At 40.4% G+C, this 14356-nt stretch overlaps 1 protein-coding gene and 1 pseudogene across 1 annotated transcript; one reads left to right on the forward strand and one right to left on the reverse strand.

The window, feature by feature from the left end:
• Nucleotides 1–7680: 7680 nt before the first annotated feature.
• Nucleotides 7681–9472, reverse strand: LOC147930890 (uncharacterized). The gene is made up of 3 exons (XM_087477077.1): nucleotides 9080–9472; nucleotides 8396–8950; nucleotides 7681–7965 (listed from the first exon to the last, which is right to left on the reverse strand). The coding sequence occupies exons 1-3, from the start codon at nucleotides 9470–9472 to the stop codon at nucleotides 7681–7683; spliced, it is 1233 nt and encodes a 410-aa protein (XP_087333203.1).
• A 1145-nt stretch (nucleotides 9473–10617) lies between these two features.
• LOC147930891 (uncharacterized) lies at nucleotides 10618–12920 on the forward strand (annotated as a pseudogene).
• Nucleotides 12921–14356: the final 1436 nt, after the last annotated feature.

Genomic DNA, 14356 nt, shown 5'->3' on the forward strand with positions numbered 1-14356 from the left:
ACATGGTTAATTAAACACTTAAAGGTCGAAGGTGCAGTAGTGACCTTCACTAAGGGTAGAAATCCCAAAATAAAAATTCGAGGAAATGGCCCAGAAAAGATTTAAGAAGGAAGAGGAAGTAAAACAAAGAAGGATGACCCAAGGAAGTCCGAAGAAATATTTGTGAGTCGGAGAATGGCCGAGCCAAGACTGAAATGATCGGAAGTGCGATGAGACCTTAAGACCGATCGAAAATTATCAGTTTTTGCAGAAATAGCATCCGCGGAAGAAACGGTTAAGTACCAAGAAATATGTGTGGGTGATGTCTGAGAGAAAATCGTGATGTCCGAGAAAAGATCGAGATGTCCGGGAGATGATTGAGGAAACCGAGAAAGGTCCGGAAGAGACCGAGAAAAATTGTCCGGGAGTTACCGGGAAGGCCGATAGCGATCGAGGAGCCGAGAGGATTATCCGACAGTTGCCGAGAGAATCGACAATGTCCGAGAGACCGAGAATATTATCCGGATTTGGTCGAGAGAATCGAGAGCGTCCGAGGGACCGTGAGAATTGTCTGGAATTTGCCAAGAGGACCGAGACATCCGAGAGATGTCCGAAGATACCCGATAGAGCCGAGAGTTGCCGAGGATATCCGAGAGTTGTCGAGGATTGCCGACACTGTTCGGGAAGGGAATCGAGAGTTGCCGATAACGTCCGAGAAGAAGGACCGAGGGGCATGTCCAAGAGACACGGAGAAATGCCGAGACTGACCGAGAGTCGTGTCCGAGCGAGATCGAGAAATCCAAAAATTGTCGAGAGCGCTGGACGAAGATGACGGGTTTTGCCGAGGAACGTCGAGAGATGACCGACGACCGGCCGACCCGACAAGATTCCGGAATTTGCGGAATTTGTTTGCTCAAGAATCAACCAATGGGAAAACATGCAAGGCATGCAGAAATAAGATGGGTTGCAAATGAAAATTGTTGCTTATGGATTGGGGAGTGAAGGAGACGCGCCACATGCAAAGAAAATATTGCCATTTGTCGCGAGCGTGAAATGCACGCTCTACATGCAAAAGGAGAGATGCAATTTGTCGAGTTCCACTAAGGGAAGAGGAGGAGGATGTCGAGCCTATAAATAGAGATGTTGGGAGATCATTTTGCTCATTTCCTCAAAATTCTCTCAAAAGCTTAATTTTCTCTCAAATCCGAGAGAGAAAGAGAGAGACGAGATTGAGCGATTGCCAAGAGAGATTGCCGAGAGGGATCGCTAAGAGAGACGAGAAAGATCGTCGAGAGTAAGATTGAAGGCGAGACGCTATCCACGTTGAGATTGAGCCAAAAGCAAGACGCTGTCTGCGTGGAGAAAAGACCGAGAGAGTACCGGTTGTTGTTTCGAGTAAAGACGGTTGTAGTGGACGAAGCGAGAGGCTGTTGTCGCGAAGAGAAGGAGTGTCTGATCCGCGGTGCCGTGAAGTCCAATCATCACCGATCACGTAAAGGTGAGTTCTGCGGTAATTGTGTGTTGCATGCAGACTAGATTCACGATAGAATCAGTTAAATTGTTGGACATACTTAAAATTTGGACAAAGGATGTTGCATGCGAGATGAGAAGTGAAGTGGTTAGCAATTTTATTTGCTTAAAACCGGTTGCATGCATGGTTAAAACTAGGTGAAGTTTATTTGGAATTTTATTGCATAATTTGGTTGAGGTTGGCTTGCATGCATAAATGGACTTAATGATTTAAGCGGTTAAATCAATTTGGTTGCATGCATATTAGAACTTGTTGCATTGATTTTGCTTAAGTTGCTTAATTTGGTTGCATGCATGTGGAACAATCTTAAGTTGCTTGAAATATATTTATTGCTTCTTGTTGATTATAGCTTGTGTTATTCTTGATTGATTTCTTGCTATGTGCTTGATTTATCAATGCTCGAATTGGTGTGGTGTGTTTTATTTTAGCTTAGCCTCTTGAAATTTGTTCTCGAGTCTAGCTAGAATAGTGAGTCGATTTTTCTGTTCCAAAAGCGGTTGTCACGCGTGGGTTCCCGACGACCACTCATGCGGGGACACTGTCACGGCTAGCTAGCTACTAGTGTGACCGCTACATGACGATGTAGCTAAGTTGTGGGCTCATTGCTGGTGACCTTTGTGGTCTCGGCATGGGGAGATGGTATGGAACGGAACAGATAATCGAGGGCCCTTAGGTGAAAAGAGTCTAGAGTATTCCAAGCGATCCTTGTAGTATTCTAGACGTCTTTGTTGGTTTGGTAGGCGAAGGAGTCTAGGTAATTCGAGTGTCCCTTGTTTTACTCTAGATTGTCCTTATGAGTCGCGTATGGGTCAAGAGTATAAAGTGTTCTTTAGTCGTCTTGTAATGTGTATAGCGAGTCTAGATCATCGAGTCGAGTCGTATGGATCTGACCTCTCTCGCTTGTGTGTGGTTTAAATTGCTTCCGCTATGGTTTTCGTTGCGTAGCTTTGATAACTTGCTAAGTTTGTTTACTTGCTTGTTTTCTTTGTTTGACGGGGTAGTCGGGTTGTGGAATAGTAGAATCCCGTTTAAGAGAAAGGGGTGCCCAGACTCACTGAGTAATCTTAGATTACTCATGATATTATTTTTGGTCTTGCAGGGAAGCCTAAGTGAGTCTAGAGCTGGAGCAAACTTTAGGGTGCCGGATAGGGTTATTCATGTGTTCTTTGTAAAAATAAACGATTATGTAAAAATTTCCCGACTATCTTTATATATTGCTTTAATGATTTATTTTTGATGAATTATTTTATTAAAGTGATATATACGGTTTTCAGGAAAACATGGCAAGTTGCAAATGATACTCGGCCTTGTCCGGATTAACACAATGCACCAGGCCGTGAGGGTTGCAAAGCCTAAGTAACCTCGGTTGCGGGTGGATTTGTGCCGGGGAGGACCGGTCGGGAAGTCTGCAGCTTCCGTCCCTCGACCGGATCACCTCGGTGCAATTCTGCAAGTGGCGTCCCGTGGCTGTCCGATGGCCTTCGTGGTCATAGAGCGGTTCGGGGGCGTTACAGGTGCATTTGATAAACCGAATGGCATAACAACCATTCATACAAACCTTGCTAGTTTTGAAAGTGGTCTTCATCTCCTTCCTTCATCCTCACTTGGTGGTATCCACTTTTGAGGTCGATCTTGGAGAAAATAGTTGATCCGCTGAGCTCGTCCAACATGTCGTCCAGACGCGGGATCAGATGATGGTACTTGATCGTGATGTTGTTGACAGCCCGGCAGTCGACGCACATGCGCCACGATCCATCTTTCTTCGGGACAAGCAGGACAGGAACGGCACAAGGGCTAAGGCTCTCTCGGACATAGCCTTGTGACATGATCTCGGACACTTGTCGCTCTAATTCTTTGGCTTCCTCCGGGTTTACTCGGTACGCCGGACGGTTTGGCAATTGTGCTCTGGGGATCAGGTCGATCTGATGCTCGATGCCTCGAAGAGGTGATAGACCTTCAGGCAATTCTTCTCGAAACACGTCCGAGTATCGCTGAAGCACGTCCTTGATAGCGTCCGGGAGCGTATCCTCGAAGCCACCTGTTCCTTTAGCCAACAAATCTCTAAAAACAATCAAAAAGACTTGGATAGAGTCCTTAATGGACTTTATAACATCACTTGATTGGATAAGAAAGTTCATTTTAGAGTCTGAATCCTTAGACAGCTTCACTTGCATTTCCCTAACTTGTGTTGGAGTTAGGGGCTTCAAGTTTATACGTTTGTTATCGTATACAAACGTATACTGGTTGGTGCGGCCGCAATGTGACGTTCCCTTATCAAACTGCCAAGGTCTCCCCAGTAAGAGGTGGCTAGCTTGCATCGGTACTACATCACATAAAACTTGGTCCTTGTATGGTCCGACACTAAATGGGACGAGGACTTGGTCCTTCACGCGTATCACGGTCTTATCGTCTAACCACTTAAGCTTATAAGGTTTGGGATGGCATGTGGTTGGCAAAGAGAGTTTCTTGACCATGTAGGAGCTTGCTACATTCGTGCAGGAGCCTCCGTCAATGATCAAGCCACACACCTTCCCGCTTACCGTGCATCACGTGTGGAAGATGTTGTCGCGCTGGTTGGAGTCGTCCAGCTCCTGACTAACGTTAAGGATTCGTCGGATCATCAAGAGCTCTCTGACTTTGGGTTCAGCTACGGCTTCGTCCATGTCCGCTTCGTATTGGTTGTTCACCTCGGTCATTTCTTCTTTGGACTCGAGCTCTCCAGATTCGGCTATGGTCATAGTGCGGGCGTTCGGGCAGTCGCGGGAAATATGGCCTCGGCCTTGACATTTGTAACAAATGATGTCCCGACTCCGCATGTCATTGGTCATCTTGCGAGGATCTTGTCGGTTGTCCCTGGTCGGCTCCTAGGGCTTAAAACGCGAGTCGACAATGGCCGCTTTAGACTTCTCTTTTGACGCGCTTGGCGACCAGTTAGGGATGCCTTGAGTTTGGGTCCGGCTTGCGGTTGCGAGCTTCTTCTTCATTTGGATCTCTATTTGCATTGAAAGATGCAATAGTTCTTCAAATCCTTGGTACAGTTGGCGCTCGACCTTGCGCGCAATCCGATCTTGTAGACCATCGAGGAACTGAGCCATGAGGGACTCCTCGGTATCCTCTACTTGCAGCCGGTGCTTAGGTGCTCGAACTCCTCGTAGTATTCTTCAACGGATTGCGAACCTTGAGTGAGTCTCCTAAATTTCTTTTGGAGCTCGCGATGATAGAGTGGTGAGACGTAGCGACGTCTAATAACAGCCTTCATGGCTTCCCAAGTAGCAATTGGCCGGTCATGGTCCCACCATGTGAGTGCATAGTCGGTGTATTGTGCCACGACATAAGAAATCCTGCGTATTTCCATGTAGTTGTAGCAGGAAAAGATGTGGTCCATCCGGCTCTCCCAGTCAAGGTACGCCTCGGGGTCAGACTTGCCGGCGAAGGTCGGAGCTGACATCTTGTGTCATGGTTCGGCCGGACTTGGAGCTTCCTCGTACCGATCGACGTGGCTCATACTCGTCATCGGACTGGTCACTTTGTGCCGGTTCTTTTCTTCGTCGCCGTACGGGCGGTAGATCTTCTCTCGGAGGGTTGGGGAGTCTGAGTCGCGCCAATCGTTCGGCTACTTGTTCTATGCCGTTGCGAAGGGCCGTTAATATGGCACCAATCTCATGCGGTGGTAACGGGACCTCTGGTGGTTGTTGTGCGTCCATAGCGTCTGTGGTACAGACGGTGGTCGTACGGACCGATGGCGGTAATGTACTCGGAGTCGATGGATGGACAGAAAACTCGATCGACTGATGTCACAAACAGACCTCCGGTCACGAATGGTGGATATTACGATCGAGAGATGATTCTCGAATGATGACGTGGACTTGGTCCGTACGCGATGCGCTGGCCGAGTGAGTCACATACTTCGTCCAAACAAAAACGAATATTCATGAGTATAATGTGTCTAAAGCTGGCGGATAAGATATCATTTGGGTAGTCAATGATTGATAGGACAGCAAGGCAAACATACAACCTACTAAACAAAAAGCAACTACACGCGCCTAAAAGCAAGCACACGCACAAAAAGTAAAAACTATTGGGACCACAACATGAACGAAAAACAAAAGACGCTACTTTGCAGATCTAACAAGTCCTATACAAGAACATCGACGAACAAAACCCACAAACAGACAAAGCAACGACAGGACAAACGATCTAACAAGGATGCTACGCATTAAATGAAACCTAACGAACCTATGCGACTCTAAGGACAACTAAGGAACCGCAAAAGACACAAAAACGAAACATTTAACGCTAGAAGGAAAAGATCTGGAGTTTCAGAAAGATACAACCTTTAGTATAACCTTTTAGCTCTGATACCAGCTGATGTTAGCACCGAACGGTTTAGCAGCTCGGATGGAGGTCGGACTCACGGGACGCTCAGGAAAATGGTAACTTTCCTCGGACCAAAAAAACACGGTAAAAGGGCGACGAGGATGGACGATGGAAACGAGATTCAAGGGCAAACAAACAAGTGGAACGTGGATTTGTCCGAGCAGCTGCGTGATTGCGGTTGTTCGAACGGATGGACGCGGTAGCGAATGGAATGATCGGTGGGAATCGAAGGCGGCTAGCGAACCAAGTAAGAAACTTGACCTTGGTTCTCTAGAGAAAGATGGAGTCGAAGTGGAACACAACGGACGATCGGAATCGGATGCCGTGCGGGAGAGACGGTATGGAATGAACCGGCGGTTTGTACGAGCAATGGGAAAACGTCGTACGCCGACTAGAAGGAGAGCGACTTGTTTCGATCCTTCTAGGGTTTCTTTCAAGCGTAGCTCAAAGACTAGGTTGCGAGAAAGAGAGTTGAGACAAGAACATAAAGATTCACTCTTTGGAAAATTATAATTTCATTCAAGTCTAAAGAATCTAAGCTAGCGGCGTTGGGAGCTTAAATAGTATAAGGGTTTAGAGGGAACTAGGGACACGCAGACTCGCTTTGGTCCGCACATGTTTCCCTTGACGCGTCTCCACAGACGGTGAACACGTTGCCCTCTATGTGGTTTAAAAAAGGCCACACACGTCACACTATTCCAACGTTCACACGGGAAGGATCTAGAAAAGGTTCAAAACGCAAAGCTTAAAGAAAAGACAAAAATAGGCCACGTCCTTAGGCTGAACGTGGGAACCATGTCATTGGCTTCAAAACCCGGCGTTGTGCGTCAGGACTCGTCACCTTTTTAAAACCTTCTCCAGTAAACCTCATGGGAAAAACCCGAAGTAAGGAAAAAGAGTACGAGTCATGATCCTGACGTCTTTGGCGCCTACATCCTTGGGTAAGCACGAAGGCCGTATGGACGGTCTCGCCGATGGTTGCCTTGGCCGAGTCGATCTCTTGTTCTTCTTGGACAAAGGCTTGGACGAAGTGGTTGATCTTGTGTCTTGAAGTCCTGGCCGAGCTCTTTGTACGAGTGGTTGCGCCGGGAGTGATCCTGGGCATGCTGGCTCCGAGTTGTCCCGCAGGTGCTATGAGTGTCCCAATAGTGTCCGGGTCTGGTGCGAGCGTTCCTGGTCGAGTGTCCGATCCGGTGCTCACATAACTATATGTCTTCTCATTGATCACAGCTTCCTTTTAAGCTCCAAAATACCCGTTTCACCTGTTTATACACACAAATATGCAAATGCTATGCAAATTTTATCATAATGCATAAACTGAAGCTAAAATGCAGAAAGTGCTACAACTAGCTAATAAACAATGCAAAACATGAGATAAAAGTATGATTAAACATGGTAAAATAGAGAGACATCACATATTCTCCAACCTTGTGTTCCACTCTTGAGGACACCTCATAGTAGCAGCAACCTAAGAAGAAATCAACCAAGAATTCAAATCTAAATTAGAAACATATATAAGAAAAACGGAGAGATGTCAAAGGTTACAAAAGCATAGCTGAACCCATGACATGAACAATGAAGATTACCCATGTTTTTCCATTTTATTCACTTTATAGATTCGAAAACCAAAAAGTACAAACCACCATTCATAAGACTTGACTAAGCTCAGCAAGTTAATTTCAGACCTATATACTCCAAATTTAAACATGATAAAAATGGGTAAATCTCAGATACTAATACGATATAAAATTGGTACTTTTACAGCTAAATCAATCTTAGAAGAATCGATGGAATCATGAATGATCTGTATCAAAGCAAGAATCGAGGATCTGAGCGGAGGAGAAATCAGATTTCTTTAGGAATTGGCTAGCGCAGAAATCAGATTGGAGACGCTTGAACTTCTTGTCTACCTCCTTCATCCAGCATGACGTCTTCGTTTCTACATCCTCTTTCACATCGAGAAGCTTTGGTGGTGGTCTCAACAACATAGAAGAAAACAGTGATGACTGCTCCCCCTCCCACAATTCTAATCCAGCAGGACGCTTCGTTGGACGCTTCACCAGCCGTAAGCTTTGAAGCTACACCTGTATCTATGAAAAGCTTAAGTTTAATATTCGATAAGTTATGTAAAAGATATAATTAATTTTATCCTTTATTTATATCACAAATGCTAGGTTTGAGAAATTTGAGAGTGTGTGCTAGGTTTGGAAGAAAAACTTGGATTAGTGCTATTTTAGGTTATTTCTCAATTTAAATTTGTTTTTCTAAACCAAAATTTTACTTTCAAACTCATTAACAATAAGCTTAATTAACACTAATCTAGTACTCATTCACCAACAATTCAACAGATGAGATGACTTTATTAAATAAAAAAACCTTATAAAACTCCATTTTTAAAATGGATATATCTATATGAATAATATACTGTTTTTTTTTTCAACCAAACATTATATTAAATTAAAAAAGAACTTCAAGATTGGTTGCCCAAACAGGAGGATAAGAGTTTACAAAAGAAATTTCAGAAATTAAAGATCTCGACCAGCGAGCAAGACAGTATGCTTTCACGTTGGACACACAAGATATCATATTAAGAGTGAAGGCGGGGAAGGAGGCTCTGAGCAAGGAAAAGTCATCCAGCAGATTCGAGAACGCGGGCCAATCATCAGGCGTCTGGACCATCGCGACTAACTCTGCATAATCCGTCTCAAAAACTTGACAGTCGACACCAACCGCTAGAAGGGACTCCATAGCCCAGATCAGAGCTTGTAGCTCCGCATGCAAGGGGGTAGGGCTACGTCTAAGACTACGTGCTCCCAGGAGTAGCGTTTTGTCCTCATTATTACAATACCACCAACCCAGACCTTCGAAAGGATCTGAACCTTTCCAGGAACCATCTACCTGACACCGAGGAAAGGGTTCCCTATCCTCCATACTTGGTGAGAACTCCAAATATCTCTCAGAAAAGGATTTGGCTTCCTCCCATAACAATTTATCATTAACCGCTTGATTTATAATGTCAATAGGTTCTGCCTCAATTTCCTGAAAAACCTTTTTATTCCTGTCCTTCCAAATTGACCATAAAATTCAAGGTAGACGAAACGCAATATCTGCAACCCTAGATTGAGAAGACGCCCGCCAATAAATAAAATCTAGATTCGAATATAGTGAACCATATGGAAAACCCTCAGGGACTAGCGAAACCGGAGACAACTCCCAAATACTACGTGAACGGGGACACTCAAAGAGAGCGTGGTTTATAGTCTCCAACGCAGAGTCACAACGTTTACACAAAGCATCACATCGGACACCCCGATGAGCCAGCCGTTCCAATACAGGGAGAGTACCGGAAGCAAGCTGCCAGAAAAAATGTTGGACCTTCGGAGGAACTGCAAGTTTCCAAGCCTGTGCCCGAAGAGCCGAACACGACGGCCCGATCTCAACTGCCGTAATTAGGTCCCTAGAAAACCGATATCCCGATTTGACCGAATACTTACCCGACTTAGTAAAATGCCATACTAAGAGATCCGGTTTAAAAGTTTTACTAACCGGCATACTCCGAATAATTTGAATATCCACTGGATCCATCTACTCCTCAAGAATAGGCAAATGCCATTCTTTCGTAATTGGATTTATTAAATGGTTAACTATCAAATTCGGATGTAACAATCTCCTCAAGAATAATATATTGTTTTCTTATAGAAAAATTATATTTATAAAAAAGTAAGACCTAATAAAAATGAAATTTATAAAAAATAGATTTTATATTAAATACTTAAAACTTTCAACCAGGTCCAGCCCACCCATAAAGCAGCCAAAACATTTGCTTTAGGCCACACAATATAGGTAAAATTTTAAGACCACATCTTCAAGTGATTAGGTAGGTCAGCTGGCTATGTGTCGTTCAATTAAGTAGCTTGTCATTGGTTTGAGCCTTCTACTCTGCACCTTCTTTATTGCGTTTTTTTTTCCTCTTTTACAGTTTTCTTTTTTTCCGTTTGCTTACGTTTTTTTTTTTTTTTTTTTTGGTAAGGGTTATCTAAAATTTTTAATTAATTTTGTATAATTCCTGTTTTTAATAATAAAATCTCCAAATATTAGATTCTACTATATATTAAAATATTCAACTTCTTCAAATAAAACTAAAATTAAAAATTCTACACAAGAACATCGATTATTGTTGCTGCTGGGTAACTGGATAAGCTTTTGTTTTTTCTCTTCCTTAACTTTAATCCTTATTTTATTATAATAATACTATATTATCAACTGTTTTGAATTATTATCAAATCAAAGGTTATGATTTAAAAATAATAAATGTATTTGGGAATTAAGGATTGCAAAATCATGTTCGTCTCGTTCTGTTTACATCAATAATATTATGTTTCTATTTTAGTTTCAATAATTTAAACTCGTTTATGATTATAAGTATATGTTTTGTTTGTGACGATGCCTCCGGTTAGTTTTAGAACACATGCCCATGGACATGAAAAAAGACATAATGAAAAAAGAGAAGAATAATCAACCAAGTCTCAAACTAATGACATGTTCAAGTATGTCACTGTAACGTAAAAATCCAGAATTAATGATGAAGTTGTTGAAGTTGAGCTAAACGAGACTAGCGATGAGAATCCTGCTTTTGAAGATGTTGATGATGTTCAGAAAGAGTTGCACACTGACGAGCCACATGGAAGCGTTAATATGGATGTAAACATGGAGCAACATGTGAATAAAGATTCGACAGACACCCAAAAAGATCAACAGGAATAAGTGGATATTCATGATCCAGGAAACTGGGCATAGATTAGACAAAATGAGGGAGATTTATTGGTGAAAAATGGTCCTCCGACTAAACCACCAAGTAGTTATCTATTTTCGAAAGATAAAATTGGTAGGTGCTTTTCTCATTCATCTTATACAAGAAAAATGAGCAATGGAGAAAAACATGATAGGCGATGATTAATTTACTCAAAATCAAAAGATTTTATCTTTTGTTTTTGTTGTAAATTGTTTAGTCATGAAAAAAATTCTCCTCTATTGGCAAGTATCGGCTATAATGATTGGAGAAATAGTTTGTCGCGGTTAAGAATTCATGAAACTGGTCATAAACATATTTTGTGTATGACTAGGTGGACAGAGCTAATAACAAGACTGCAAAAGAAGACAACCATTGATAAACAATTGCATGAAGAAATTAAGAGGGAGAGATAACACTGGAGAGATGTGTTGCGTAGAACAATTGCAGTAGTTGATACTCTTGCCACTAGAAACATAGCATTCCGCGGTGAGAATGAGAAGATTGGTGATCGGAAGAACGAAAACTTTTTGGGTATGATTGAGGGGATTGCAAAATTTGATCCAGTAATGAAAGAGCATTTTTGTCGGTTTAAACAAGGTGAAAGTCAATGTCATTACCTTAGTCAGAAAATTCAGAACGAGTTGATTGAGATGCTTGCACATGAGATTAAGGTCATGATCATCAACAAGATTCTAGAAGCGAAGTATTTTGCGATTATTCTCGATTGTACTCCTGACGTTAGTCGTAAAAAGAAATTGACTCTTCTTATTCGATGTGTGGATACCTCGACAACCTCGCTCAAAATTGAACTGTTCTTTTTGACATTCTTAGTAGTCAAAGATACATCAGGAAAATGAATTTTTGGCATCTTGCAAGAGGCACTGATTGATCTTAAGTTGAAAATTGATGATATGAGAGGGCAAGGATATGACAATGGGGCAAATATGAAAGGAAAATATAAAGGAGTGCAAATCCGCTTGCTTGAAGTTAATCCAAGTGCATCTTATACTCCGTGTGGATGTCATAGCCTTAATCTAGCACTTTGTTATATGGCTTCCTCATCTACAAAAGCTGTGTCATTTTCAACGTCTTTATTGTTTGTTTTCATCATCAACTAAAAACTGTGATATATTCAGGGAAATGGTTGGTGGCATCACACTAAAACCATTGTTGCAGACTCGCTGGAAAATTCGGATCGACAGTGTGAAATCTATAAGATTTCAAGCTACAAAAATACGAGATGCCCTATTTTATTTGGCTGAAAATAGTGATAATTCAATGTATAGAAGTGAAGCTGAATCTCTTGCAGAGAGTGAAGTACATGGAATTGGAGGGTTTGATTTTTTGTTTAGAATGGTTATTTGGCATGAGCTCCTTTCTGCTTTTAACAATGTCAGCAAGCTCCTTCAATCAGAGAACTTGGATATTAATGCTGCTATTTTTCAACTGAAAGGGCTTGTTTTCTTCTTGAAAGATTATCGAGCGAAAGTTGAAGCTACACGGATCGCAAATGAAATGGAGATTGAACCTGAATTTCATGTAAAGGCCGAAACGTTCCAGAAAAAGGAAAAGACATTTTGATGAAGATGTTCAAGACATTGATGAAAGTACAGTTTCACAAGGTGAAGAAGGCTTTATAGTCGATTATTTCCTAAACATCATGGATCAAGCGATTGTTTCTGTTGAGACACGATTTGAACAATTTGAAAGGTATGAGCAGATTTTTGGATTTTTATTTGATTTAAAGAAGTTGACATCAGCTAGTGATGATTGGTTGTTGGAATATTGTGTTAAGTTAGAAGCATTTTTAACGCATGGTGAACATTCTGATGTGGATGGAAAAGATTTATTCTTAGAGCTTAAACTTCTAAAAGAAGTTTTACCAAAGGAGATTAAAAGGGCTATAGAGGTGTTGGATTTCTTAAAAAAGATGGAGGGTTGTTATCCAAATACATGGATTGCTTACCGTATATTGTTGTCAATTCCAGTTTCACTTGCTTCTGCAGAAAGAAGTTTTTCGAAGCTGAAGCTGATAAAAAATTATCTATGATCTACAATGTCACAAGACAAGCTGAATGAATTAGCAATGATGTCTATTGAGAGATATGATGGAAGAACTCGAGTATGAGAAGCTAATCAATGAATTTGCTGCAATGAAAGTTAGAAAAGTTGTTTTTTAGATTTTTTATATTGTTCAAGTTTTTAATAACTTTTAAAAATATTGTTAATTATATTTTAGTATTTTAACAGAATTTTTTTTAATTAGATTTTACATAGAAAATATGCGTTAGGCCACCAAAATTCAAAGACCGGCCCTGCTTTCAACCGTATGCTCCAAAAAATTTGATCATTAATTGTTGACTTTATTTGTTTGGTCCATGGGTCAGGCCTGCGTGGAAAGAAAAGCTAAACTATCTTGAAGGATTCTAGAGCTTTTGCCGTCTTTACTTGTATTTGAAAATATAAAAATGAGATGTTATGTTTAAAGCTTCACACAAAACTTTAGAGCCTTAAGTTTCTTCGTGTATAATGAATATAGCTAGGGATTCAATGATACCACAAAGGAGATGCAAGAGGATATGCCAATCTTTCTAAACGATAGGTGCCTGAATAGAGTTAGCAACCAATGACAGTTAATATCTTTTTTTTTGACAATGACAGTTAGTTACAATCAGAGAATTCCCTGAAATTCCAGTCACCATCTGGTCATTTTTTTTAAACCATTGGGCCATAACTGGCCAGCCCATTAGCCAAATTCCTACATTCGTAGAAGCCGGGACTCGATCCCGGGTGTAATGGTGCCTTCTACAAATTGATTTACCTCCTGCCACTGCACTAAGGTCACTTCAGATTTGGTCATATTTTATGTTACTTAAAATAATACTCCACTAGGTAACAATCCGCACATAATACGGAATAAATTGAATCAAATAAAATTATTATAGAGAAAATTATTATTTGGGATCTCAGGTGTCAAAATAATAATTTTACTCAATTTTTTGTGTTTATTCAAATTTGCATTTAATTATTTTGTGTAAAAATATGTTTTAACCTTGAAATGTGAAAAAGAATTTCAACGTGGTGGAAAAAATTTTAGTAAAATGTTATCATTTATGGTAATCTGTCTTTTCATGTTTTTAGAAATCAAATTCATATATTTTATATTTCATATTATTATCTACATCGATATGCCATTGAATAGATAAGACAATGTTTTCAAACTAATCAATTAAAACTAATCCTAAGTTTAAAAATATCATGAAGAAAATATATAAAAAAGGTTAATAATAATAAAAAGTGTAGTAGTGGTGAAAATTTGTAGGGAAAAAATGAATGTCCAGGATTTTTTTTAAAAATCAATAACAAGTTAAGATCGTTGAATCACCATTTATTATTAAATTATTAAAAGTCAATATATTATTATTATGATTATTGTGGTAGTTATTTTTTATAAAATTTTAAAGATATCTGAATAGTCATTAGAATTTTTAAATAGGAGACAGATTTTTTGTTTTTCAAAAATTTAAATTGGTGAATAATTTAAAATGTTTTTAGGAAATATTATTTATTTTTAAGATTATTGTGATAATTAATATTTTAAATATACTTGAATAGTCATCAGATTTTTGTAAATCAGAGAATAAGTTTTGCATTTGAAAGAGTTAAATAGATGAATA

Source organism: Camelina sativa, chromosome 12, assembly GCF_030686135.1.
Source record: "Camelina sativa cultivar CO46 ecotype springtype chromosome 12, ASM3068613v1".
Lineage (NCBI taxonomy): Eukaryota > Viridiplantae > Streptophyta > Magnoliopsida > Brassicales > Brassicaceae > Camelina > Camelina sativa.

Coding starts and splice junctions, on each gene's coding strand:
- LOC147930890 (XM_087477077.1), bottom strand. CDS start 9,472: ATGGATCCAGTGGATATTCAAATTATTCGGAGTATGCCGGTTAGTAAA. Junction 8,951..9,079: donor AGTTGTCTCCGGTTTCGCTA/GTCCCTGAGGGT, acceptor TCAATTTGGAAG/GACAGGAATAAAAAGGTTTT. Junction 7,966..8,395: donor TAATTTCTGAAATTTCTTTT/GTAAACTCTTAT, acceptor ATACAGGTGTAG/CTTCAAAGCTTACGGCTGGT.